Raw genomic sequence first — 27,946 nt, 5'->3', positions numbered from 1 at the left:
CAAATGAGCATAGCTGGTGTAGGAAATGTGGTGTAGAACTGCACTGAATTACACTGATGTATTTTTGGCTGCAATAAAAGCCACTGTCAGCTCCACCCAACCAACATGGTGAGTCTTGAAGAGTATTCACACAATATTCTGCACTGGAAAAAAATGCATATTACAGCAATCTTTGCCTCTCGACTCTGTGTATATTTCTCCACTGATTCAAACTATTTAAACTTGAACATATTCACCATATTCAGGACATCCAGGCAACTATTTCCCACATGACCTAAATCCCCACTTTTTCCAGATTCCACAATTTCCCCCATCAAACTGTTTAGCTCTTTCAGAGCTCTTGGGAACTCTTTTCTAACTTCCAGTAATTTCCACACTATTCAGAAGAGAGTTTGTAAATTAAATGAATTAAAATTAAATTAAGTAATTTCCATATTTACCTCCTCCCATATTTGTTGACTAATTCAAATCATGCCTACTTCAAAACAGTCAGCTCATTCAGGAAATATTAGGAACTGTGTATGAAATTACCCAAATTTTCGCAATGAAATCCCCAAATTACAGGGTTTTTGCAACTTGACCCCCTCCTTCCGCATTTCGGGAGCATCTCATATATTCAAGTTTCCCGTAATTTATTTCAACAATGCAAATAATTCCACAGTACTTAATTTCACGGCAGCTCTTTATTGCTCACAATTTCTTAAAAAAAAAATGTATTGTTTAGTTAAATGAATAGCTTTTTTCACAAATTGGGCATGAGTTTGTGTTTTTAGGGGAAAAAAACGCACTTTGTGAGACCGCTCTTGCACATCTGATTCGATCGTACCTTTCCCGTAGTTAAAGTGGAGTTTGATGGTCTTGGCCTGGTGTATGTGCAGGTAGGTGAACCACACAGCGGAGGTGAGCAGCACCAGCAGCAGCAGGAGCTTAAACTGCTTCCGGATCTTCTTCACGGGGAAGCGCAACATCCTCGCTCCAACATCCTCCGGGGGGCACCCCGAGAGAGAGAGAGAGCGAGAGAGAGTCACAAGGGATCCAGAGGAGAGTGTGGATGGGCTCAGGCGCGATGTCCAATGTGGCTCTACACTCCTCGAGCCACTATTGCCTCCATCGTGGGAACAATAAAGTGGAGTCGTGGTCTCATTTCCCCCGCGTTGACAGCGTTACATGAGATCACACAGGGCTGCAACCACGCCTGCAGCTCTCATGTTGCAAAGCCCCACGACCTTGCGTGGGCCAACGGGGAAAAGGCAGCTGGTTAAAAGCCGCTAAGTTCGCTTTAGGAGTGTGACCCTGGGAACAAAATAGCAGTCTGGCGATAATCTACGCAAATCCCCCCGGTGGCTCAAGCGTTCACTGGTGATTGCAGGATCATCTGTGTGGAAATGTCACGGAGCGGACGACAGTTTGATGCCATACACTTGCAGAGCATATGTCCCACGTCGTTGGAGTAAAAGGAGAAGGTAACCAAATGAGGAGAGATGTCAACATGTCACAGCTCCATCTTGAGTGAGGAAAGCTTGTGAAAGTGAGACCGAAGCACGGGAGCGCCTTTTTATTCAAGTCCCGTGAGAGGAGGGGCACTCAGCTGTCACCGCGCCCGGCTCCAAGCTCAACACTTTACACATGCACCACAACAACTGGGCATGTGCCATCGCGTTTCAAGCAAAACATTCAATTGTCCAATTTAAAATCCACAATGAAAATTGCATGATGCTCCAACGAGTTCGATATTCCACGGCAGGTGCATTTCACCCATGACTGTGACGGCGCCCGTGTTTTCCCTTGAGATGACAATAAAGGACGAACATCAGCGCTGGAGAATGAAAAAAAAAAATGATTTAGAGCTACTGTAGACGTGTCGCGTCTTTTCAGGGTAAAATGTCATGAAGCGGGTACAGCGTCGTCCAAATCCGCTGGCCACGGGAAAAAATTGACAAGCTTTGTGAAGGGTGAAACGATCGCAAATAAGCTCTACAAACTAAATGCAGCGCGGTTTTGTTTAGTTTTAATAAAGCGCGTTAACGTATCCGCTTTAAGCTCGGGACGCCCATCAATTGAGCATCTGAAAGGTGCAGAGCAACCTACCCTGGGAAGATAAAGAGTGACGCTTCCAACAGCCAATTAAAACGGGGAAAATTGATCAAAGGGGGAGGAGTTATATGCTCAGTCATCACCGTTATTGTTTTTGTTCGTTTTCTTATAATAAAGTGGCTCGTGATCCAATAACTGAGCGCGTTGAATGAAACCGTTTCATTGAAATGTACTCAGACAACAGTGCATGCGGATCTCTAATTCAATAAAATGCACTTGTATATTTTATTAATTTGTCTCCATGATTTAAGAAATGAAATATTGAACCTATTATTAAGTATAACGTGTAGATTATGTCGCGCTTTAACTTCACCTTTTTATATATATAAACACAAATCTTTGCCATAATAGTATGCTTTAACAATTTAAGCAGCAGATAAAAATATGACTCCACTTTGCTACTAATTAAGCTACTCGTTAAAGGTAATTACATACAAGGTAGTGAGCGTTGGGGGTGAGTGGGAGGCAAAACTCAAGCGGATGCTCTCAGGTTATATGCGCACTGCTGCCTCCCTCTGGCTAAACTTTTGTAAACGAGTAAATAAACTGCGAGCCAGCACCTTGGGATCCAAAATTTTCCCTTATGAGACAGGTCAGGCCTTTGTGTAAGAGTGCCATCCAGTATGGGTTAATAGCACATGTTTAATAGTGGTATAAATAGATTTGGCACATACACTATTCACAAAAGGTTAAGGGATTTCAACTTTCTCGTTGAATCTCAAATGCAGTGTAATCTTTACGAATGAAATTACTTGACCTTCTCTAAACTTTGGAATGTGGTAAGTGGTAAATGTTTCCAGACTTTTTGCACAACTTGGGTCAATAGGGAGGTGACTAGCAAAAGTCACCACAGGTCTGTGATAAAGGAATCTAAAGATTTCTACTTCTATGCCTTTCTGTGACATTTCCAGTCTCTCTGTATCTCTATTGCTTGCAACCGACTGATCACAGTCTGTGACATCTTAAGCCCAGTAGCAACATCCCTCTTGGAACATCCTGAAAAAAAAAAAAAAAAAAAAAAAAAAAGTTTACTTCTGGTCAGAACTGTGTCCTTGTTACATTTTATTGAACCAGACAGATGTTACCAGGATAATGTGATAACTGCATTTCGTCAAGAAAGTTGAATGGAAAATTGTGATCAACAATACCTATTCAAACTGACGCAGGAAATCATTTTGTCCATCCATTGTCCAAACAAATTTTAGAAAACAGCATGTTGGGCAATAAGTGATAAAAACATTCACTGACAGATGTTTGAGACAAATCTTGGATACATTATCAGTTTGGATTGACAAGATTATTCATGAAGACCAAACCAAATCAAGAACCCATTAATTCAAATATACAAGACACACACTTGAGGAAACAAACATCAACTATATTAAGCTTTTATGGCATTTAAGTGAAATCTGCAAGGACCGAGAGAATGTGAAGACCAAAGCCAGCATGAAGCAGATACCATATATACACCAAGAAGCTCATCAATAACGCTGTGTCCTATTTTTGTACGGGGGGGATAGTATCATCATCTGTCAATACTGCATTTCCTGATTTTCACAAGCAGCATATGGTGAGAGGTGGTCCTTAATTGCCCAGCAGACTGTCACATTATTTTCTTCCATAACTTGAGAACCCACACAAGGAGAACACGCACTTCCTGTCCCTAGCCTGCTAGTTCAAACCTTGCCGCTAAGCGACCGTGCACAAACCACTGTAACAGTATCCCCACTTGTGAGAGGACACTAAATAATTTAAACAAACTACTTCTGTCGATTTTCACGGTGAAAGAAAAAAGAAATATCTTGAAACGAAAATATGTGATTCTCCCTGGCCACATTTTACTGTAGTGTACACCATGCGTGTTTTATCTTCTATCCAATCATCCTTCTGCAGCAAGTTAGTGGTGCCTTTATAAATCCAGACAAAGGATGAAAGGACACAAACCTGACTTCGAAAAATATGACCTCAATTTATGCCAGATGCGCCTTCCCTATCAAACGATAATCCTTGGTCCGTGTGGATTATTCATGTAATCTTCAGTGCAAACACCGCACAGATGAAAAGCATTGCAATTCATCTAGACTGTATTGAAAAAAAGTATGTATTAAATGACCTCAATGGGACATTGTTTATGCCTGGGCTTAAACTAGACTGTGTTCAACCCCCATGGCTGTTGGGAGTCCAAACGGACTATCGATAAATTACATCACACAAACGCAAAATATCAAAGTCGTTTCTAGTGAGCCACCACATGTGTTCATTTGCCTGTCAAGACACCAAAACTGGGTTGTGATTCACTTCTAACACCGGATGATCGCTCTGTTGTTTCCTCAATTACATATTCTGTTTTAACCAAGGACAGGCAAGCATCACAAGCTCAGCAGGGGAGCGTCTCTTTGTTTTAACTTTCGTCAAATCTAGTCACAGGAGAAGGTGTTTGTGCAACCACGCAGCCTTGCTTGCTAGTTGTCATTCATCAGATGCATTTAGCGTGATGGCATGCCTGCCTGCCTGCCTGCCCACAGTGGTCAGAAGAGGTGTGGAAGAACAGCATTAAAGACATTAAGCACGGTGGGGATGTCTTACTGCCTCTGACGTGTTTTGATCTTGATTTAATGCGTTTGATGGAAATATTGGGACAACAGGGCGTTACAGTACCTGAGAGACCAGTCTCCGCTTTGCGGTTTTGACTATTTTTGAACGCCATCTCTGCAACGTTGTTGGATGTCATTTTATGTGGCCCATTAAAGATCTTCTCGCTTGTGCTTCAATGGGATCCTCGAGTTAAATGTCAAGGAATTTTTCCCTTCAGCAGACCACCTCTACTTTTTGTTGGAGGTAATGTACCTTTTGAATTTGACTCCAGGGAAACTGCTTTCCTTCATAAAAGGGGAGAGGAAGAGGTCAATAGTGGTGAGATGTGAGCACTGAGGGGGCCACAGACAAGAAAGAATGTTAAACTTAGCATAATGTATTCGCTACCTCCCAATGAATTTCATGTAATCTGATTTAGAGATGAATGAGATCATTTGTACAATCTGCTTGGACTCACTGACATTTGTGAGCAGGTGTTCCCTACAAGAATCTTTGGACAGATCGGAAAATTATGTGTTCGGAGTAGTCCAGTTCATTTGGTTGCACTTGCAGCTTCTTACATTTAATTTAATTTAATAGTTACCATGGAACTGTCAACATTATATTGATTTCGCGTCATGTGCATGTGCTTGAATACATCAGTCAAATATATTAAATTCTTTTATATGTGCATGGACTGGCTTGGAGTGTTGATACGAGACAAATGTTGGATATTATTAAAATTCTCTTGCCATGTCTAATCTAAATGAAAACCCATGTCTTACACAGAAACAGAGATCGCAGCCACAAGTGACAAAATTACGCATTGTGATCTGTGATATGAATGTAAGTGGGAAATGTAGGTCACCTCTCTATCACTATGCCACAGTCAGGTGTAGCACAGAGGATTAGAAGAGAGCACTTTCAATAGGGTGCTCTGTCTCGCGCTTATTTCATTCTCTCTCTTGCCCGGCGGCAACACTGCATCGAATAAGGGCTCTGGCAATACTGTGGCAGTTTACCTGTCCTCCCAATGCTTGGGTGTTTTTTATTTTTGTTTTATTACGGTACTCTGCTTCCTCCTCAAGCACAAAACATGCATGCAACGTATACTGAAATTTAGCAATTTGCGGGACTGTTGCTATGTATAGAACAAGCCGGAAGGGAGGGGGTGCATCATCAACTGGTCACTTGCCTGGTCATATGATACACTATTAAAAAATATATTTCTTGGATATTTAGATAATGTCCAACATCTTAAGATACAATCCTATTACCAGTCCAAAAGAGCACTGACTAACTAACTGACTGACAGACCAACCGACTGAGTAACTAACTGACCAAGGGAAGGTATTCATTCTAATCTAGCTCGTAACACCTAAATTATTCAGATCACTTGCCTTATTCATGCAAAGATCACTACTCTGTGTGCCCCAACAGGAGATCATGTAAAAAAAAAATAACCATGGTTGATGTTGAAACAATTTTTTTTTCTCAAATAATTTTGCCATTGAAAGAAAAAGAGGATAATATATCTTGTAATTTGCCATTGTGTATCCTGTGAAAGCCAGGATAAGTTGATACTGCGATCAAGGACACTGGACAAAAAGGAAACAGAGATGTTGCGCTTGTTCTCAGACAGTAACATATTTATCACTTTGTAGCTCCTCTAGTTTGTTGATGTTTATAAAGCAATTGTGTTCTGATGCCTCTTATGAAAAACAACTCCCCATAGCAACCTGGATATGATTTATTTATTACTATTGTGGCTGTCACTGAACAATGTTGTTTTCCACGCTCTGGCCACAACATTAGGCACACCTGTGCAATCATATGGCATTCAATATAAAAATGATTTTGTGAATGTTCAGTTTTAATTATTTATTTGAAATACTGCTAAATTAACATTTTACATCACCATCATCATCAAAACAGAACTAATTACTTTCAATAAATTCTTCTATGGACAATTTTGAGTCTTCAATTATTCTACACTGTGTGTTGTCCTACCTCACACAGGAAACGGATTAAAAATCTAGTCACACAAGAACTGCTTTTGTTAGCCTTCATGAATTTAAAGCCTTTCCTCCCATCTCTATTTGTGTCTTCCTAAAGCCAGACATCATTTTAATAAAGCACAACCGCCAGCTTGGCAACAAATATTTTTCTAAGTCATTGGGAGCAGAATGGAGCAAAAGGGACATCAGATAAAAATGACGTTAATGCAGATGTCTTCCTCTTCCTCCACCAGTTCTTCCATCAGTTCCAAAAGGTCTCCCTGCCTTGGACCTTAGATGGTACAAATGTTGAGAACGGATATTGAACTCAACTCATTCCACCTAATTATGTGAAGCTCTTGCCAGAATTAAACTCATGAATATGAGCTATTATTTATGTGCCTATAAAATGTCTTTGATATTCCATTAGACAGTTCTTGCGTGCATTGCAAAACATCTGCCGTAGTCGAGATTTTAAGTCAGGTCTAGAAGTCCTCACGTGTTTCAGAGGGGAAGTCCATACCAGATTTTGAGGAAAAACTCCACCCCATTACTACCCCATAGCTCATGAGGTGTTCCAGGTCAATTTGAACCTCTCATTGTTTCCCTTACTATATTCCTGTTTTGCACCAACTGTGAGCTCTTGAGTCTGCAAAGTCTAATTATAGGCATTTGCCAGCATCCGCTTAACTCCATAGGACATATGTAATAGTAGCAATGTCAACTTGAAATAATAAATTGTCTCTCTGGATGTGTGTGAAGTGTTTCAAATCCACTCGCTATGCCCTTCCATCAATCTCTTACAGCACAAACATTGTGTGATGTCGATAACATCTAACTTTTCTGTATAAATGAGTGGTCTCCAAACCCTATACAATAAGGCTCTTTTATCATAGATCAAGACATTTGGAGAAGTTACGGTATCTGGAGCATTGCAGAAATTGCCATATGGAATGACAGTCCTTCCAATCTTCTGATAGTCTGTCTGGTCTGATCATTAAAAGGTGACAGTGCGACATTCAAGGCCGAGGGGTCAGGGAGGCCCAAACCCACAGCCAGGTGGGAGGGAGCCAGTGGGAGTTCATTGTGGGACACCACAAACGTTTTTTATGATGCCATTAACAATCAATATTTTCTCAAGGTTTGTCACATCGTGTCTTTATTATTTATTCCTAATTCCCTGACAGTCCCAGGTTATTTTATTTTTTAAATTTTGTGGTATAAAATTAAAAGTAGTACGTACGAGTTTAGCACATCTGTAGAGGGCCTTAACCAACTTGATGGTGCCAAATGACAGCATACAATGCATCAGGATGAGAAAGTAGAAAGGTATGGTAGAAAGTAAACACTGGGATTCTTTTATCTCGAAACAACCAAGATGGATTTTTTTAGCCGTTTGTGCTAGTCGGAGATCTTAAGTGAAGCTTAAATAACCTCTATAAGGCAATTAACTTGTGGCTGCTGACATATGCATCTCCATTTACCATCTGCCCATCCGTGGAGCAAGATCACTGAATGTTGTAAGTCGAGGTCACTTGCACATTAGTGGCACTGCACTGCCACCTGCAGACATAAATAAATACTGCAATGAGTAGATTTAAAAATGAGCTCTTGTAAAGAATCATGATAGGGACTTCCTTGTATTTTAGATTAAAAAAAAACTGACCCTGGAGGGTGCAGATGTCTATAAATACATTGCCTCTAATGAGCACCTCACATCTCTAACTGATGAACCCTCATTCTGTAGATTGTTTTTTATTTCTGTTCCCAGATCTAACACCGGACTTTAAAAAGATGCTGAAGAAACGGTAGGTTGTCTTTTACAAGTGCTCACACTCCCAGAATGTGTCAGCATTGAGTGCTCTTTTATCCTCCTCCGCATCATTTCTTTTCCTCTTTACACGTCCATAAATATCCACAGGATGAGATCTAAAGATCTCACTGTGCAATAGTGTTGTCACAGCAGTAGAGGAAGAGGCCTCTGACTGAGTTGTCATCTCACATGTGGAGTGTTCGCACATACATTAAGCTTGCTTGCGCGCTCCTATGAACAATGTATATTTGCAAATAGTCCATTTTTTTATATTCCCCGGGAGAGAAGATGGGCTTGACTGAAATTAATGGGCTAGCTAGTTGAATATTTTTTTAAATATGTTCTATGTGCTAGTCTAAAAAATGTAGTCTGATTAATATTGTGTTTATGGAATATGATTAAGCAGAAAAATCCACCTATTTGTATGCATGTCAGGAGTCTACCATTTTGCCTTATACCACTTTCTAGAACTTGTTGGGCTTCTGGCGGTTGTATTAACAAGCAGAGGAAGTTGAATCTGTGACAATAAAAGCATTAACTGGCTTTCTCGGATAATATGTGAAAGAATATGCTAGGCCACCACGTCCAGACTTTGATGATCTACACAGCGGTCATCCTGACATGACTGCACCACGTGAAGTGCCTATCAGGGGTCATGCCAATCCTAGAGGTAGGAGGAGGCGGTGCATCTGTTCAAAGAAGTTGGGAATTAATTCGCTTTCCATCATGTGCACTTTAATTGGCCAATTAACCTATGGTGAAAGGGGCGGCGTGACTCAGTGGCGTGGTCTCCTCTCAATTCTATGGTTGTGGGATTGATGTGGCGACCATGTCAAAGTCTCCTTGACTGAGACACTGAACCCCAATTTGCTCCCAGTGTGGACCCCCAGTTTGGACATGGCACCTTGCATGGCAGAAGCCTCCCATTGCTGTGTGAATGGGTGAATGTGAGGCCTTGTAAAGTGCTCATGTCATCTATTCTTTTGATTTCTATCAATTAGTACGATGGGTCTTTGGCACTGGTAATACTATAAAAAGACACTAGAGGTGAGTCTTCTACTTTTTTTAAAGAAGCTTTTCCACATGGCCATGCAGCTAAAAACTATAATACTAAATAACAATCATGAGTTAGTCACTTCACTGGTTTCTTATATATCAAACAAATTTGTTTGATATAAAAGAAACCAGTGAAGTGATTAAAAAAGGAAAAACAAGATGAACTAAGTACAACAATCATGAATTAGCTTTTCAAGGGCCATAATCTATAATTTCGGGAGTAGGGTTGGTTGCATACTCCATATCATATATTGATTCGTTCACAGTCGTCACGGCTCTCTGAGGAAAACCATAACTACAATGTAGCCCCGAGACAAAAAGGAGTTTGACATCTGTGTTCCACTCAATTGGTTATCTTATTTTTGTGTAAAAAAAAAAAAAAAACAACCAACAAATTAGATTATTTGGAGCATTTGTCTTGGTCTCATGATGTCAAAACGTGAACAGCATGATGAAGAGGAGTGTGTAAATTGAACCTATTCTAATTCTGATTCATGAATTATTGTGTTCAGCCTCTTATTAGAGAACAAAAAATTGCATCAGAAAGTTTCCTGAGCTTTTGCGAGGAATGTATTCCAGTGCCTTTATGAATCAAAAGATGTGGAGGGTCTTGGGTATGCAAAGCAATGGAAACTAAAATGTGTTTTGGCACTGACAGCGTGTGACTGTTTGTGTTAGGTCACAGCGGCCTGACAGCCAAGGTGTGTGACATTGTATGCGCAAATGGTGCTCGAGTGTGTTTTGGTTACCAGCTTGCTTTGAGTCCGAGGAGAGCTGAAACTGATCTCCAGACGTCATTGTGCTGGCTCACACAAATGCTGTGTCAATAGATGCACGTGTCAGGTTGCCAAGCGGGAATCAATTACGCACTGTGAAGCAATGTCATCGCTTTCTTCACTGCTCACGTACGGCACAATGAAGTGCAAGTGGGGTGCAAGCCTGAACAGTCAATCTCACAGAATGTAATTGAAAACGAAGGCTGTTGTTCCAAAGGGAAGCAATCGCTGCAGCATTTCTGATTAGTTTGCGTCGCTTGAGTGCACTGAGTTCAAGCCACTACATTTCACTTCATCTACTTCCATATTTTTTAACACAAAAACATTGCAGAAAAATCTAAAAGGCTCATGTGACATGTTCTTATATTGCACTGTAACTTCTTACGTGCCTGTACATGCAGTAGGCCCTACTTGAATGTGGAGAGTGCAGTGAATGCACCTCAGAAAACATCTTAATAGTACATGACAAAGTTAACTATTGTCTAAAGCAGGGGTCTTGAGCATGGTGCCCACAGGCACAATGTCGCCCCCAATAACCACATAAGTAGCTTATGGGCAAGTAAACCAGTGATGGGAAATAAAAGTGTAAAAGCGATTATTAGAAAATGTCAATAGGGGCAGATTTGTAAAACTATTGTGTTGTGGAAAAATTTGGGCACCCCTGATCATTTTCATGATTTTCCTTTATAAATCATTGGTTGTTCAGATCAGCAATTTCAGTTAAATACATCATATAGCAGACAAACACTGATATTTGAGAAGTAAAACTAAGTTTATAGGATTTACAGAAAGCTTAATAAATACATTATATATATATAAATATATATATATATATATATATTTTTTTTTTTTTTCGATTTTCGGCTGACGCTTGTTAAAAACGTTTGGTATTCAGACGCCTCATTTTGGGAGAAGGATGGAGCTCTTTGATGGCACAAACTTGGCAGTGAATGAATAAAACACATTTGGAGAAAAAAAAAAAGGCCAGTTTGTGTGTAATGAAAGTGAGCGACAAACAGGCAAATGAAAGAGGGGGAAACGAGTATGTGGGAGCTTCATAGCAGCCTGGGTGGCCTTCTGCAACTTCCTACCTTAATCAGACAACAAAATGTAACTATTCCTAAAACAGAGTTGTGTGTGCAGTTCCTTCCACCGTATCTAAACTAAAAGCAGCTGAGGGCCTGTTGACATACTAAACAGTTAGCTGACATTTGGATTCAGGCAGTTTACCGCAGGCAGTAGGACACACTGAGAGACACATTGTTCTTTTGAAGTTGCATTGCAATTGCATTTATTTCTCCAATAGATATTCACATTCATTGCAGTTTCACTACAGCAAAGGAACTATATTTTGTCTATACAGTCGTGAAAGTAATAATAAATCACAAGTGAAAATCAACCACAATAAGGGAAAATATACTGTATCATAGCATAGAAATGCAGGGACAAGGTTTTTCCATTAAATAAACTTAAATTATACATGGCCATCTGATGTGAGGTGAAAACATGCTTCTTTGCACTGATTTCAGGAGGAAAAAACACTAATGGGTTTGAAACACTTTCAAAACATTAAATGCCTCGAACTAAACCTCACACTTATGCATGCTTTATTGTGCTTCAACAATCATCAGTAAAACATTCTTTTTTTTTCCATTTCATTGCTACAAGGGTTATATCATAATAGCAGCACGTAATAGATTCTGTTTAGCATTTGGACGAGATTGATTGCATTGTTTGTACATCGAGCTGGCTGAGTTTTGACTGAAAGTGAATTTGGATCTGTTGAAATGACACAAGAAAGAAGAATATGAACATTTCCTTTTCTTTTTTAAATTGCCCAATTTCATTGAACAGTTTTGAGAAAACACCCTGTAGGGTGCATTTTAAAATAAGTAAAATTGTCAGTAGCCATTACTACTCCATTTAAACATTGAATATGCATTAATTGCCAAACTTGATTACATTCTGATCAAAAAAATAATTAAAAATGTCAAATTTAAATATCCAATGTTGCTTTCGTTTCCATAAAAAGTATTCAAAAAATACATTTGGCCAGGGTCGTTATTTTTTTCATGTTTTACCCTCATGGGGATGTTGGTAGTCTGTCAGTCTTAAAATGAAAAATAAAAAAGTTAACACACACACACACATGTTCTGAAGTTTCTAGAATGAAGAAACCAAGAGAGAAAGGGCAGAGTATGAATGAAAACATGGACCTCTACTGGTTCTCGATCATTATGAGAATCATTATGAGAATTACCGTCCCAAAATGCCTCCTATAGCTCTCACGGTTTCTTTTTGTCGTCTTGCACAAAATTGAGAAGAGGGCTATTGGCAGGCTTAGGTAAAGTGGCCTTCTGATGGACAGGGAGAAGCTCACCTTGGTATCAGCACTACAGAACAGCCTGAGTAACATTGTCTGACTAAAAATGCAGCCATTTGCTTTGGTTAATTGTTGAAGTCAGCTGTTTGACAGAAATGACAACTCGCAGCTTTATGATTCAGATCACGGAACAGCAAGTTCAGCATACACGACTTTCTAGCTTGTGGGTTGCTGAACAAAAATAACTGAAGCAACTGTTCATCTTGTCTTACACATTGAAGCCAAGAGGACAGAAGAGCAAACATCCTCATGCCTTTTTTTGGCAAAGAGTTGCTTATATAAATTGCCCACAGATGAGTAAGACCTCTCGACTCAATCTTTTTTTTCCCGACATGGTTTGACCTAAAGCTTATGATAGGACAAGGAGACCAATGCATAGGGTGAGGAAGAATGCCACAATGCTGTGTGGACAGATTAAAAATACATGGTCACGCTGATGGAACTGACTGACAAAGCGATTATACAGACAACGACGCTGACAGGCCAAAAGCAGATTGAGGAACTATCTGGCGAAACAACAGCCACAAATTTAGTCTTGACTTGTTTCTACTCCTGTTGATGTCAGTAAAGTGAAATAAGCAAAGTCATCGTTACGCTCTGCCTGCAGATTCGTTACGGTGGGATGGAAACAACAACAGTGCGTGTAAATACTCCTTGCCCATATGAGGGTAGATGAAGTTCTGAGGCGGGGCTGGCATTTTTGTGTTTTTGCAGCAATTATCACCACTGGAGCACTGTTGCATTGAGTGAACACATGAATCTATATTACCAACTGGTGTGATGATGACTCCATTCTGTGAGTCCCAGCATGACTGGCCTTAAGACGCTCCTACTGAGCATACAATACACGTTCACGGTAATACGCACAACCTAATAATAAATGCACACACAAAAACATGCATATAATGTACAGTATGTATGCACATGTGTGTGTGTGCATGTGTTTACAGCTTCTAGTTGTAATATTCTACTACAGACCACACTTCATTCTATCCGTAAAGTGGTAACATAAAAGGTGGGATAGTGACAAGATAAACTAGATGTCACAAGGAGTAAATCCCACTGCCAAAGCTGAACTGTTAAAAACAAAAAAAAGCTTGGAGTTACATGGTTCGTTAGTTCATCAGTTTGTTGTTTTCCAGGCCACTTCCTGGTGCAGGGAGAATGACACAAGATGTGAGGAAAATGCTGCTTGACTATAAAGTCCTGTATTCGCATCGTCATCAGAATTTCAAAAGATGATTTCATCTTCCTTGGCCTTAGTTTTTGTGCAAATAGGTAGTGGCATTGTTTTTGTTTTTTTTTTGCTGGTCCTACCTATATAAGGGCAAAACTTTTTCCTCGTATGACAAGACAAGTGGCTTTGGTTTAAGAAAAGGCTTCTGAGAGCCCAGATACAGTATATCATCATACATATTTCATTCAGAAAACACTTTCATTTCAGTCAACGTGACACAATTTCAGGCCATTTCAACTAACTTTCCTCTCATAATGGGAACGCGTCAACATTAGCAGCTCAGTATTGCCTATATATCATACCGCATTAAGAAAAGCTGCAGTGAATCTTTGATAAAATTGGCGTAAAATGCATTCATTACTCCTTAATGATAAAGACAACCATTCACAAATGAATGACGAACCAGCTTTACCTGTGTGGAGCTTTAACTCCACATAATGGGGATTGAGTTAAAATACCTACTAAGACTGGGTGTGTTGCTGAGATTGTTGAAGAGCAGAGCAAATAACAAGCATTATGATTATTTGTGAGTGGAATGGAGGGGATTGCAGATAAGACACCGGCCTGACTTTTAAAAGGGAATTAAACACAAGAATAGTCTCATCAAAAGTTGTATGTGTCCCCAGTAGTATTTTGATTAATCTTGCATTTGTTTGTCAAGGTCACAGGTCACCGGTTTTCTGGGTTTGGTCACATGACTTTCACAATGTGAGCCTGAGGGCAGTTCGGACGACAATTTTAGTTGACATCAGAGGGCGTCATAATGTCCAAATGGCGGTCCCCTGAGATGGATGAAAATGGATGGATTAGTCTGTTTCATTTTCAGTCTACAAATGCAAGATGAATCAAATTACTTAAGATAGGTGCAGGGCACATGCAACATATCCTTGCTAAGAACCGCTCACTTCCCTTAAAAAAAAAACAAAAAAAAAACAGCACCCTCAACACAGGGGAAAACAGAATAAGATAAGTGTTGAGTCAAATATGGGCAAGTATGCAAGAAATCCTTTTTTAGTGGGCAACTAAAGCTACACCACAGAAGGTAAATCAAAGCCAACTGCACTTCTTGGTTTTCGGCTAAGGCAACCAGTTAGCTTTGATTCAACTTTTGTGGAGGATTTTGACCCGGTTGAATAAAAATCTACACAGACATAACATAACATTATACATAACGTTAGATAGTGAAAAATTCTAAATTGTCACAAATATTGAATTGCATTTCTGGACCAACTGTATTTTTGAATGTGGAGATGATGTACTATTGCTAAAGGATAGGTGAGGTATAGGACCTGAAGAAAATACATAAATCCAGACTCCTCTACCACCAACACATTTCTTAAAAGTCCCTAATGACCTGCTCCCCTTAAAACAAAACAAAAAATAGAACTAATACTTTGTCAGGTAGGTTTGCAGTACCGTGCACGTATCCACGTTCATCAGGTATCAGGATGCTTTCCTTTCAGGTATCAGAAGAGGCGGGAAGAGCTGCTGTTGGGAAAGTCTGAAGATAATACTACCACAGTGTCATTGTAAAGAAGAAATGTGAATCTACCATACAAGACTGTGGCGGTCTAGTTGCCATGGCAACAACGGAGATGAAGGACTGAGTGATGCAGTAGTGAGATGTGTCCACAATCACTCGGGGAGCAGCTATCACCTTGTTGTCACAGAGACAGAGCGGGCGCTCATATTCTCTTCCGCGCGACCTCTGCATCCTGGCATTCCACGGCTGACAAAGCAATCAGCATTTGGGCAGCGTAGTAGGTCGCCATGATGATAGCACGCGAGTGGGGCACAGGGAAACAGAACTTGTTGACGGCAATAGTGAGGTCGGACACCATGAACAGCACGGCGCCCAGGCAGGCGGACAGCTTGGTCCAGGTCCACAGGTCGTTGGCTAACTGCAGGCCCGCCATGGCCCTCCAGCCCATGAAGCCAATCAGGGCGATGTAGACGGCCACCAGGTAGGTAAACGGGCCCGACAGGTAAGGGTAGAGAAGCATGTAGCTCACACTGGACACAGCCGTGATCACAAAGCCTGCGCGCACATTGATGGGCTTCATTCCAAAGGCAGATGAGTAGAGGATGTGAGTGATGGCAAACATCAGTAGACCTGTGGAGTCATTAAAACATTGGACTAAATGTAAACTCCTTCATGTGACAGCCCCCAAGTTAGCTCTTAGATGTGTTTAAATGGTCCAAAACATTTGAATCGATGATATGAGGTGATTTTTTTCCCCTGCTATTCCAAAACAACGTTTACACAAGTGAAAAAGATAGGTTTTCCTCAACGCTTCTATTGAGTGAATATTCTTGATTGTCAAAGCAAGCACAGTCACTACCACGCACAGCATTGCCGATTTACACATACCTTTCACATGTGGTATTTGGAGTTGTGAAATCAGCCATCGCAATTTGTCTTAGGCTTGGCAAATCAAATTGGGTGTTCTAAATTTGTCGATTTAAATTTACTTCTCTCAGAATGTGCAGTTCAACTGTGCAACAATTTGCTTAAAATGTTCCTTAATAAGCCCGGTTAGTAGATCAGGTTCCACTTCATGTGTTTGCATAATCAACCAAGTTCTAACAAGTTTTTTCGCACAAGCTAACCTTGATTAAATTAAGTCGTGTTCTCAAAATAAAGGTAGTACATATCAAAACCTCATTTGGATGAATTTAATATTTTTTCAAAATCTATTTGCCAGTTCATACATGTGGGTGTTATTTTTACAAATTACTGACCAATCTAATGTGATGAAAATGGCTTGCTCTCTTTCATGATGCAATGGTCATGGTTGAAGAAACTTTTTTGAGTCTTAGTCTGTCAAGTTTCAAGGGACAATGTGCACATGCAGCACCTAACAAATTGAGTCTCCGTGTGATTTTAAATTATAATTGAACTCAAAAACACACACAAACCTCTCCTATTCAAGTAGTATAGGTTTTAGAAATCACTTAGTTACGTTATCTCCAATAGGTAAGTAACAAGCTACCAGGTGACAGTGTGAGTGGATTTTTCTTTGAGTTTTATTTGGGAGTTTTATCTAACAACACGCAAATTATATACTATTATATCCAGTTTTCATATACGGTGCAATTTATATTGATTGCATCCATTTTCTATACATCTTATCTTGTTCATGGGCATTTCATGTACTACTTTCATTTCCAGTCCTGTTGTCAAACAGAAGTGACTATTCTCTGTTGACCAATCAACAAAAGTTGAGTGCTTTGGTACAACACCATTGAAAGAGTGCTAAAGGGCATGGGTCTGTTTGCTTTCACAACAATAAAATTGGAAACCTCAAGCAAAAAACATGGCTTGGTAAAAATATGTGTATCTACTGGGACAGGAAAGCTACAATTAGTGTTCCTAAGCTGTCAAAGTAACTTTTAGGGTTCTATTTTTACAGACAGCACACATGCACTTGGCATGAAATTTGACGCATATTGATTTTTGTGCCAGAGCAGAATTTAAAGGGAATGAGCGGAGTCCCTTGGCTGGCAAACATGTTGGTTATGTTCACTCTCACAACGGTGAAAACACCCCTTTCTACTTGTGCCTGCGAAAATAGGGCTCTTAGAGTACATCTCCGGTGACAAGGCAAACGTAGGTTAAATGACATTCAACACCAATACCACTTCCAATAAGTCAAATTAATTCCCAACAGTGTAATTCAGCACGTGACATTTCAGTCTCACCGTGGACGAAGTAGCCTTGCTCCTGCCAGATGAGGAAAGCGTCACCCAGAGCAGAAAAGATGAGGCCGGCGAGGATCTTGCGGGCACTGGAGTGAGCCCCCAAGAAGCTGAAGCCATGTGCCAGCAGAAAGACCCAGAGGCAGAAGATGGGCAGGCATTTGATAAGTGCGCTAAACCAAGATGGACTTGAGGTTGGTAGCCAGAGGACAAAGTAAACACAGGTTGACTTGAAGAATGGCACCAGCTTGGGGCCTTCACTCTTGACCTGAAAGCAGATTAAATATGTAGATCATCATTAGAGTCTTAATGTGATGCTCTTGTATCTCTGATTTTTACAGTCTTCTTTGTTTCTATTATTTATTAATGCCCGTAAAGATAAAACAGGAAACAACGTCTAGACAAGCAGTCGTTCAGGGTACTTCCTGTTATGGGCAAGAGTGGTTTGTATTAGGACACGAAAAGCTTTTCCTCCTTTGTGGTCTCCAGTTAGATGCACATGACTGAAACAAGAAATGCATGTTTAAACATCTATGTCCGTGGAATTGTGTGATTCCCTCTAACATTTTCTCTTCCTCATTTTTGACATCTTGTTTTTCTCATCTTTCCAGTGCTTTGACACTTGAGGCTCGTGTCCTGAAATACTGCTGACTATGCAAACAATCCTGCTTGTTTCTGTAAAAACATATGAGACTCAAGGACGTTGTTACCCCCCCTCCCAAAAAAACAAAACAAAAACAGAACTGTTTTCTAAGAACTTGAGAACCGACATCCACCCGTGATTCCGAGAATCGAACATCCAAAGGCAGAAAGCGATGGGTGGGCCGTACAGTTGAAGGTTGGCGATTTCAGTGTGAAAGTTGAGAAAGATGAGCTGCGTGAGGAAAAAAGTTAGGAAATGAGGGAAATGGTTGATACAAGGGGATGTGGCAAAACCACTGACTTGCTGTCCCTCTGCCAAACCATTGAGTGTAAGCATTGTGTGGCAAAGCAAAAGGGGCACTTTGACTGCACAGTTCACAAAAGAATAAGTGGGGCAGAAAGAGGAAGCAAGAAGTGAATATACATGACGAATGGATACGCTGAAGGAGCAATTGGATTTAGCAATGGTCAAGTGATGTGGAGGAGAGTTGAGGAACAATAACCCCTTTCACGTTGCCCGTTTAATCCGGCTTTTTCACTAGGTTTTCCAGACTTCCTGTCCTGGGTACAAGGTACCATGCAACATGGGGGGGCACCCAAACCTGCACATACCAGGACTAGATCAAGACTTGTGTGCGTGGGATCATTCAGTGACTGTGTGCATGTGGGTGTGACTGGTTGCTCGCCTCGATGTGTGACCTGCGACTGACTGGCGACCAGTTCAGGGTGTAGTCCGCCTTTTGCTCATAGTCAGCAAATGTGGGATAAATAATGAATCATTAAATGCAGCATAAAATATTGATGTAATTTTGGAGGGAAATTAAAATGTGGTTGCTGTTCATAGCACAATTCTCAAGCCATTTTTTTTACCAATTAAATATATATTTAGCCACTACTCTTTAACTAAAAAAAAAATTGTCATGGGATTGAATAATTAACATATGATATATAATTAGTCATATAAATAAAAACATTCTTCAGCCAAAAAGTTCTAATTCACATAAAATAATAAGAGCAAATAGTAGAGCTTTACGTGAATACAATGCATTTTTGTTGAATCCATTATATATAAACAGTCGTTTTGTAAAATGTATCACATTGCATATGTCTCATCGCAAGCAAGGTGGGGATGCCAGATCATCGTAACCATAAAACCCAGGTAAAGCTCTGAATGGCATCCCATGAGTAGACATCCATTATTCACAGTGACTCATGTTACTCAAGGGTCAGACACATGATAGGGAGAAACATAAACCACCTGTCAATGGCTGAATGAATAGAGATGTGTAACATAAGGATAGCTTTGACAGACATGAGTCATATTATGAAGTCATTCCCGTTTAACATCACACAACATTGCGTCTTGACATATAATTAAATGACAAAAATGCTATCTTACAAATAAAAGCATTTGGAATGCTGTTTCGTAAGAGCTAGGCTAAGAACAATGGGACAAAGAAAATATTGAAAGCCAGAGATGAAGATGATTGGAGGATTTTAATGGGATAACACATCAAAGTAAGGCTAACCTGTGATGTGGCTCGAAACTTCGGACAATTCAAAATAATTTTGAACTTAATTAAACTCAGTGTCAGTGGCGGCCTGTCTCCGCTGTTAACAGTAGTAGGAACACTGACACACAATTTCAACCGCAAATGAACATATGTGTGTCATGCTTTTTTTTTTTAATTGCCCAATTAGATTTCCTTTGGGTGCATTAAAATCACAAATTAATGTAATGTGACCACATTAGCGAGGGGGCTGTTTCTTGAACCAAAAAAATTTCTAATTCATTCTCATGAAACAAGTTGGTTCTCAATGCCGTCAGCAGTTTTCTGTCCACTGATTGGTTGGTCACAGCAAAACTAGCAAAGCATGTCAGTGATGAGCTGCACAAATTGATATTTCATCACAAACAAATTTTTGATGAGTATAATGTAGTTCATTTAAGCATGATAAAGGATAAGTGGTTCATGAAATGGATGGATGGATGGATGGATGGATGGATGGATGGATGGATGGATGGATGGATGGATGGATGGATGGATGGATGGATGGATGGATGGATGGATGGATGGATGGATGGATGGATGGATGGATGGATGGATGGATGGATGAATGGACGGACGGACGGATTGTCATGTTATTAGACACATTTTAATTATAAACTGCTCTGAGGTAGAGTGTGACGGTGTCCTTTGTATAGCAATGATGGTTTCTATAATTGCAAACCGATAGTGGTGGTATTAAGAGGTGGATTAAGTTGGACAAATCCCCACTGAAGGACAAGCAACAGAATACATGGCCCACCAGTTCCGCAACCACTTTCACATATACTGTTCTATACATTCATAAAGAATTATGCTTTTGTAAATAAAGAACGTAGTGGGAACTGATTGCCAGTACCTTTCTGTTGTCTTGACATAAAACTTTGTCCTTAGGTGAACTTGAGCCGGGGCTTCTATTTCCGACAGCGTATGCCTCTATTTTCCATCTCATTGTAATCCAGGGGGCCATGGCCGGGTCTAAACTAATTTAACAAATTCACACTGCTTGGGCAGCATCACTGTGGGAACAGGTCTGCCTGGCTTGCATTCCTTCACACAGGCTGCCTTCACAGTAATCACAGGCTTCACATGACGGTTTATGGGTTTACAAGGAAAGGACCAAGTTACAACACACAACCCATCCTTCGTGGCCACTGCAAAGGAACCATACCCTTTCATAGTTGCTCAGTTGTTAGGTAAGAAGATGTTGGAGCAAGTTGAATTATACAGATTGCTGACACAACTGTTTTGTTAAAATATCCATCTTCCATCGTTGACACTTTGAGCAATATGTAGGCTACGCTATACAACAAAAGGCTAAGTACAGCTGCTGCATTACATCTGAAAGTATGTATGGCGCATGCGTCAATAGAAGCGCAAGAATAAAAACATTAACAGTCACACACACATAAACAAAGGGTCGTCACGTGATATGTTCCCTTTACAAATGTCTGGATTGAAGCCTTGCTGTTGGAACTTGTGTTCGAAACACCACCGATAGGGGTCTTCGTATACACTTGGGAAACGGCTAGACTAACAACATAACAAATGTGCTGGAAAAACATGATTGTAACGACAAACAGTAATTATGTTGTCCCCGAAAGCGATCACGCCTCAGTCCATGCGTGACATATCGTGGTAACCGCGCAAAAATATACGTCTGTTTTCCTGGTGACTCCACACACAAGCAGCGGTTTGTTACGGGAACATAGCAATCATAATTCGGACCGATCGTTATGTCAAAGCTACTTTAACGTTGATACTCACCACACTTACTGGGGAAACCATGTCAAGGACGTTAGTAGAGCTGTTGTGTAGGTGAATTTGGCTTACGTCCTTTTGTTTATGTTCTTTAGCGAGAGAGATGCCGATTGTTTTTGTCCTCTCTCCGGTGGGCGGGCAAACGTCATGTAGGCGGTGAGCGGCTTGTCTCTCTTGACCAATAGGAACAGACATTGGATTGTTAGTAGGCGGGACGAGTGAGTGACGCCCCGATAGGAGGGCCAGTCTTATGTTTACATCTGGGAGCAGATGGCCTATTATTTATGTTTGACCGAGAACGTTACATCCGAGATCAAGGTGGTCCGACTAATGTTAGTAAAAATGGAAACCTCAGTTTTCTTGTTAAAAAAAGGGGGCAGTCAAGCTACACACTTGTCAGCACGGTTTTCCATTTATCTGCTGATCCACGTAAAAAAAACTTGAATGTCACATTTATCATTATTTGTTGCATGATACTTACCTTTATTGGAGTCTGCTCGTCGTATATTTTAACAATCTCGATTGAAAGAGTTTTTCTCAATAAAACATTATATTTTTATTATTATTTCGAAAGGACGTTGCATGAAAGTTGTTAGAGCTAAGGCATACGGTAGTTTGTTGTAAAAGTCTTAACCTGGGTTAAGACTCAAAACAGTTCATAAACAGGAAGCAAGCTCGTCAACGTAGTACACATAATATCAAATAAAAGTATGTCATGAAATAATTTCACATACTGCATGAGTGCTGTAAAAAATAGAATGAATTATAAAAAAATAAATTCCATCCATCCATTTTCTGTACCGCCGGACACAAGACCGGTTAATTGCCAGCCATAACTAGCCAAATGAGAGAAAATTTGCGACATGAGGAAGACTCTTGTCCTCATATTTTAATTCAACAACATACAATCCCATTAAAAATATTCCAGGAGTGACGAGCATGAAATCATTGAAAAGTTCCATATGACCACAAAACGTAGGATAACGTCTTGAAATCTGGAGTTCGGTGACTTTGCAGGGTATATTTTGTGAATAATTTCGGGATTTATTTAATTTACCCTGTGCCAAGAACGAATGTATGAAGTAAAAGAAACCCAGTTCTGGAGAATTCCAAGTACCGCCTACAGTATGACGTGTGCTTAATGATAGCGCCCTCACGTGGTGGAGCCATATCGGGGCAATGGGAAAGAAGGTGCAAAGTGGCGGTGAATGCAAAAATAAAACTTTACTGTAACTTAATTCAAACCCTGCTATGTGTAGAATTATTATTATTATTATTATTATTTAAAAAACTTATTTTCTTAGCGTCTGGATCATGATGACGGAAGTGCGTAACACTGAACTATCTCATTTCCGCACTGCCTCTGAGTCCATTGACACATCGGTGTTTCCCGTCGCCAGCATCGACCAAACACCAGTAGCTTATTGCGTTGAACTATTTATTTTGTATTTCATAATGATTAAATTTGACTGAAGTGCTTCTAGTAGTCGAGCGTACGTCGTGTCCACATCCAAGGCTTCTTGTTTAGCCCTGACATAGGGTTAGCTAACTGCGACTCAATGTTAGCCTAGGCAAGGACGTAAATTAGTTTTGCACCTCACTGTTTGCCCCACAACTATCAAAAAAATTGACTCATTTTGCTAATAAGTTTCTCATTAGACATACTGGTGTTGAAGCGCAACGCCAAATCCAGTGTTACAGTTGTGAGCTGTCGAAGAACGGTCAAATCTGTCACGCTGCTGGAGTTTTGCTCCTTGAAAAAGACAGCTGACACTATATGTTCCCAAAATGATGGACTTTGACAACGTTCTGTCAATCGCCACCCAAAACAAGGGCGTCGGCATGATGCAGGTAAGTGAAATGAGCAAATACCTTACCTTTTATTTCGAGAAAAAAGGGGATTCGAGTCCGAGCGCATGGGCACACAAATGCCAGCTCATCGTGGGTGTCACCGAGTTTCCCAATGAAGCATCATTTTAAACTTGCTGCTTTCTTCCACCTCTAATATGTTTATTGTTGCTTTGAATGCACCAATAAAAATTGCATTCGCGGTTGTCTCAGTAGCAAAAGTGAAATTGTATAAATTAAGTTCACGTTAAGTACACGTACACATTTTTTCACGTGCTCATAGTTCACCACGTTATCACTCATTGTCATACAAGTATGACACTGCAGCCAGTCTATGCTTACTTTAAAAACAATACGACACTCTTTAAACTGCAGTTAGACTGATATGGGTTTTTTTCCGTGGTTGGTACTGTCGATACAAATTATTCATGATAAAGGGGGCCGATAATCGATATTTGAAGCTGATGTTAATTTTACAGTAAATGGGAAAATATTGGCATCAAAATTTCAATAACTATAACCCTTACCTTTGAAATGTCTTTAAGCAGGTTTAATGGACAACAGATTTGCATTTATATATTTTTTCAAATCCAGTTAAATACAAAAACAATTTAGGGTGCTTCCAGGGTCATCATCATGTCTTTAAAAGTTGAATAAAAACAAGAACAAGATAATAACTTTTCCATACAATAAAACCATTTTTTTCTGTAAACACTGTAAACTAAAATGTCAAGCTTTCACTTTGTATACAGATTTTGGGAAGTAGAGTTGTTCACGTAATATTGTGGGGGATTTTGTGTCTATTACATGTACAAAAAGTTTGGACTGACCTTTATAGGGACGAATAAAATGTGGCACCATTAGTCATGTAGTAGTTTTACATTGCTAACTTTTATTGCTTTGTCTTTTCGGGTCATACGTTGACTAAAGACGATTCTCATCTTATCTGCATTTTTTGTCATTCTTTTTTCAATAGAAAAGGTATAGTTTACAAGCTGGTCCCCCTAAAAAGGACCCAAAGTCAAAAGGGGTAAATCCTGCTGCTGTGCAGGCACTCCTGAGCAAGCGACAACGTGAGGCCAGAGTGAAAGGTAAGAAAGGGAAATTGTTTTGCATAGGTAAAGTGTTTACACGATGATATTTTTACTCAGCCTCTATTTTTCAGAGAATGAATTGAAGAAACAGAAGGAGGATCTTCTCGCAAAAAGGGTTGAGCTGAAGTCTGATCGTAAAGCGAGAGCCATGGCTTCTAGGACAAAAGATAATTTCAGGGGTTACAACGGCGTTCCAGTGGTGGATGTTCCAAAGAAGAGAAGGTCAAAGCAGGAAATGGAAGGGGAACAAAAAGAGAGTGAAGGAAAATTCAGAAATTATTGTGTTGACCCAGAGGATGATGAAGATAATTATGAGTATGAGCAGACAGATTCTGAGCCCGATCAAGATCCAGAACCTCTAAGACCTGGCAAAAATTCAGGTTTAGGCAGAAGCAGTAGAACCTCTCCTAAAAAATCTAGTGGTGCTCCCAAGTCTGCTCCACCCCGCATGAACTTTGCAGACTTGCTGAAATTGGCAGAGAAGAAGCAGCATGAGCCGGTGGAGGTAAAGGAAAAGGTGGTAGTGAAGGAAGAAAGGCTGCGCACAGCTGAAGAGTTAAAGGAGCTAGAGATGGAGCGCAGAGCCAAGAGCCGCGGCAAAGACTCGACGACAAACAGAGGACATAAGCCTCAGTCCAGTACTCTACGAAAAAATGTGCCTGATAAAGAGCCAAAAAATTGTAAACCACAAAAGAGTTTATCGGAAAAACCAGATCAGTCCAATGGGATAACGAAAAAATCTGTCGCAACACATTCAAAGGTCAGCGCTGGTGAAAGAGACAGACCCAAGATTCAAAATCCTTCAAAAGCTACTTCCTGTCAGGTTTCAGCCAAACAGAGGGGGCCTAAGCCCTCATCTAGTCATGCATCCGTCATTTCAAGTGACCTTCGAATAAAAAAGAATAGCACTTTATCTGTTCAAGGACGACCTTCAGGCATGCCTCCGTCCAAGCCTCATGCTCTGTCTGGCAGAGATCTCAAGCCTTCAAATAGTAACCCACCAAAAAACAGACCTACACAAGGTAGCTCAGTAAAGCAGGAGCGCCCAGTTTTAGGAAAGGGAGAACCACCAAGATTTGCAAGCAATCCTGCAGAGAAATCAAGTGGCCATTCGATGGTCAGACCCTCCTCCAGTGGGCGCCCGAAAGAAGGGAACCAACTTCAGTCAAGGCCAGTGGGCACATTGCAGCCAAAGGGTTTTGCTAGTGGCTTACAAGGTCACCCCGCAGGTAGGGGAGGCCGGCCACCGGGTTTCGGACAGGGTCGAAACTCTGTCGGAGGGCCAGGGATCGGGGCGGGTCGAGCACCTGGCGGAGGACCCCTTGTCAACAGGCAACCCTCAGGCAACTCTGGATCGGGACCCGGTAGACCCAAGTGTACTGTAGTGTCTGAGACCATCTCATCCAAAAATGTCAGCGGAGCCAGACCTGGAGTTCCTTCTCGGCCAGGGATACCACAAAGACCTGGCATGGTCCCAAGACCAGGAGGTCCACCCAGACCATTGAATAGACCACCAGGTACAATATAATACGATACAACTACTCCCGTGGTTTAATATTTTATATCATAGTAATGTTAAGTGAAGTTGTTAGCAATGTGAAGATGGGCATATTTCAAATATGGAAGGGGGCGTTATATTGGGTGTTTAGTTTTAATCGATTGACCGTTCTGTCTCTACATGTAAGAAAGGGTGAGCTTTGAATTACGGAAGTAATTAAAATTAACTCATGTAATTATTGTATAGTCAATTGGATGCGTTTACTTTGTTGTCCACGACTTTGCATTTCTAGTTAGAGCAAGTGAGTACTGCTTTGTTATACCATCCATACTATTTCCTTTATGTAATATGTAGATACAACACTACCACCCATCACTATTGCATACAAAAGAAAATATGAGGAGGAAGACGAATATGATTCCGAAATGGATGACTTCATCGATGATGACGGTGATGAGCAGGCAGAGGTTTCCAAACACATTAAGGAAATCTTTGGTTATGACCGAAACAAGTAAGCGTACATGTGTCTGTCTTTTACTATCACGTCAATGATTGTGTGATTTATTTATTTATTTTATTATCCCATATACAGATACAAAAATGAAAGTGATTATGCGCTCAAATATATGGAGAGCAGCTGGCGAGATCTGCAGAAAGAAGAAGCCAGGAGGTAACTTAATTGTACATTTCTTACCAGGTATTTTGCGCCCCTTTACTAACTGTCTTTTTTTTTTTTTTCCTTGCCTATCATAGTCTGAAATTGGCTGTTCAAGAGGATTTGGAGGAGGAAAAAAAAGAGCAAGAGCAGATGAAAAGGATGAATGCCAAGAGGAAAAAAATGAACTGAAATACTAAAAATTGTTGTAATGGACAAGAAAGACTCCATTTGCCTGGCCAGCAATAGGGCAACGTCATTTCATGGAAAGCACAGTGGCACGCACATGAATTTTATTGGACCCTTGTTTGTTATTTTCACTTTCTCCCATTGTTTTCACAATCATTGAAAGAAGTGATACGTGACATTGACAACAGAAGGACCTCGGAGGACACAGATTTTGCGTGAACTCAATCAAGAAATAACTTTTAAAAATCAAATATGCACAATTCATCCCTACGCTAAATGCAAGTGACATTTTCCCTTCTTTCTCCCCGTTATTTATTTCCTTCCACTAAAAGCAAGAGTCCCATTTTCAAAAGCAAATTCAGTTTAAAAAGTAAGAAGAAGAGTGTTTTTGTTGGAAGCAGGCATACAGTGCCAGTGAGATATATTTTTGGATAGCTGTACCATATTTCACACGAATTTGGATTGTAAATACATATAAAATGTGTTATTTTGTTTCTTTCTAAAATATTTTGAAACAGCTCTGCCTCAAAGTGTTGTCTTCTCAGAATTTGCTGTGCAATGACAGTGGACTAGTGATAAGCATGTCAGAGTCCAGAAAAGTTCAGTTTTGAATATCTGAATTTGCATGCTCTCATTGCTCTCCATTTGTTTGCTTTAGATTTTCTCAGTGAACTTTGACTTCCTACATCCAAAATTCTCCCACAAATTTTTGTACACATTATTGATGGACTATTCACTTTTTTCAAATTTTATTTAAATTTCTCATAGCAGAAAAACAGCTGTTTCTTCTGACATTCCAAAATATACATTCTGGGTTAATTTAAACACTCCAAAATTGTTCATATCTGTGAATGTTAGTGTCAATGGTAGTTTGAATATGTGTTTTATTATTGACTGCATGGTTATCAGTTGCTGAGTCTGAGCCTGTCAACTGGGATAGCCTCCATCTCACCCTGAACCCTAAAAAAATTCAAGTGCCATAAAGATACATGAGTGGTATGCAGAATTTGATTTGAGAAAATGGAAATTGTCATGACAGCAATAATAATAATAATGGCTTAAATATTTTTTTTCAGAAAACAT

The 27,946-nt window shown here is 40.2% G+C and overlaps 3 protein-coding genes across 4 annotated transcripts in view; 1 reads left to right on the top strand and 2 right to left on the bottom strand.

Moving 5' to 3' along the window:
* Positions 1-2,100, bottom strand: part of b4galnt4a (beta-1,4-N-acetyl-galactosaminyltransferase 4a) — a 94,698-nt gene extending 92,598 nt beyond the window's left edge. Inside the window, exon 1 of the mRNA XM_088377632.1 lies at positions 827-2,100. Coding sequence (XP_088233758.1) covers positions 827-968 — 142 coding nt within the window. The 5' untranslated portion in view covers positions 969-2,100. The remainder of the gene's footprint in view (positions 1-826) is intronic.
* Positions 2,101-11,584: 9,484 nt separating this feature from the next.
* tmem86a (transmembrane protein 86A) lies at positions 11,585-21,742 on the bottom strand. 2 transcript variants are annotated; one of them, XM_088379120.1, is made up of 3 exons: positions 21,586-21,742; positions 17,633-17,897; positions 11,585-16,043 (listed from the first exon to the last, which is right to left on the bottom strand). In XM_088379120.1, exons 1-3 carry the CDS (start codon positions 21,604-21,606, stop codon positions 15,616-15,618), a joined length of 714 nt encoding a protein of 237 aa, XP_088235246.1. In that variant the 5' UTR covers positions 21,607-21,742; the 3' UTR covers positions 11,585-15,615. The 2 variants fall into 2 exon arrangements, with proteins under 2 accessions (XP_088235246.1, XP_088235245.1); XM_088379119.1 differs by lacking the exon at positions 21,586-21,742 and adding an exon at positions 20,678-21,137.
* A 1,165-nt stretch (positions 21,743-22,907) lies between these two features.
* Positions 22,908-27,380, top strand: spty2d1 (SPT2 chromatin protein domain containing 1). Its single transcript, XM_088379118.1, has 6 exons — positions 22,908-23,430; positions 24,404-24,518; positions 24,593-26,038; positions 26,374-26,530; positions 26,612-26,689; positions 26,773-27,380. Exons 1-6 carry the CDS (start codon positions 23,368-23,370, stop codon positions 26,864-26,866), a joined length of 1,953 nt encoding a protein of 650 aa, XP_088235244.1. The 5' UTR covers positions 22,908-23,367; the 3' UTR covers positions 26,867-27,380.
* The last annotated feature ends 566 nt before the right edge of the window (positions 27,381-27,946 follow it).

This window comes from Syngnathus floridae, chromosome 6 (assembly GCF_059516105.1).
Source record: "Syngnathus floridae isolate MCC-2025c chromosome 6, RoL_Sflo_1.0, whole genome shotgun sequence".
Taxonomy (NCBI): domain Eukaryota; kingdom Metazoa; phylum Chordata; class Actinopteri; order Syngnathiformes; family Syngnathidae; genus Syngnathus; species Syngnathus floridae.
The sequence above is the reverse complement of the archived record's forward strand: the minus strand, read 5'-3'. Positions and strand labels throughout refer to the sequence as shown.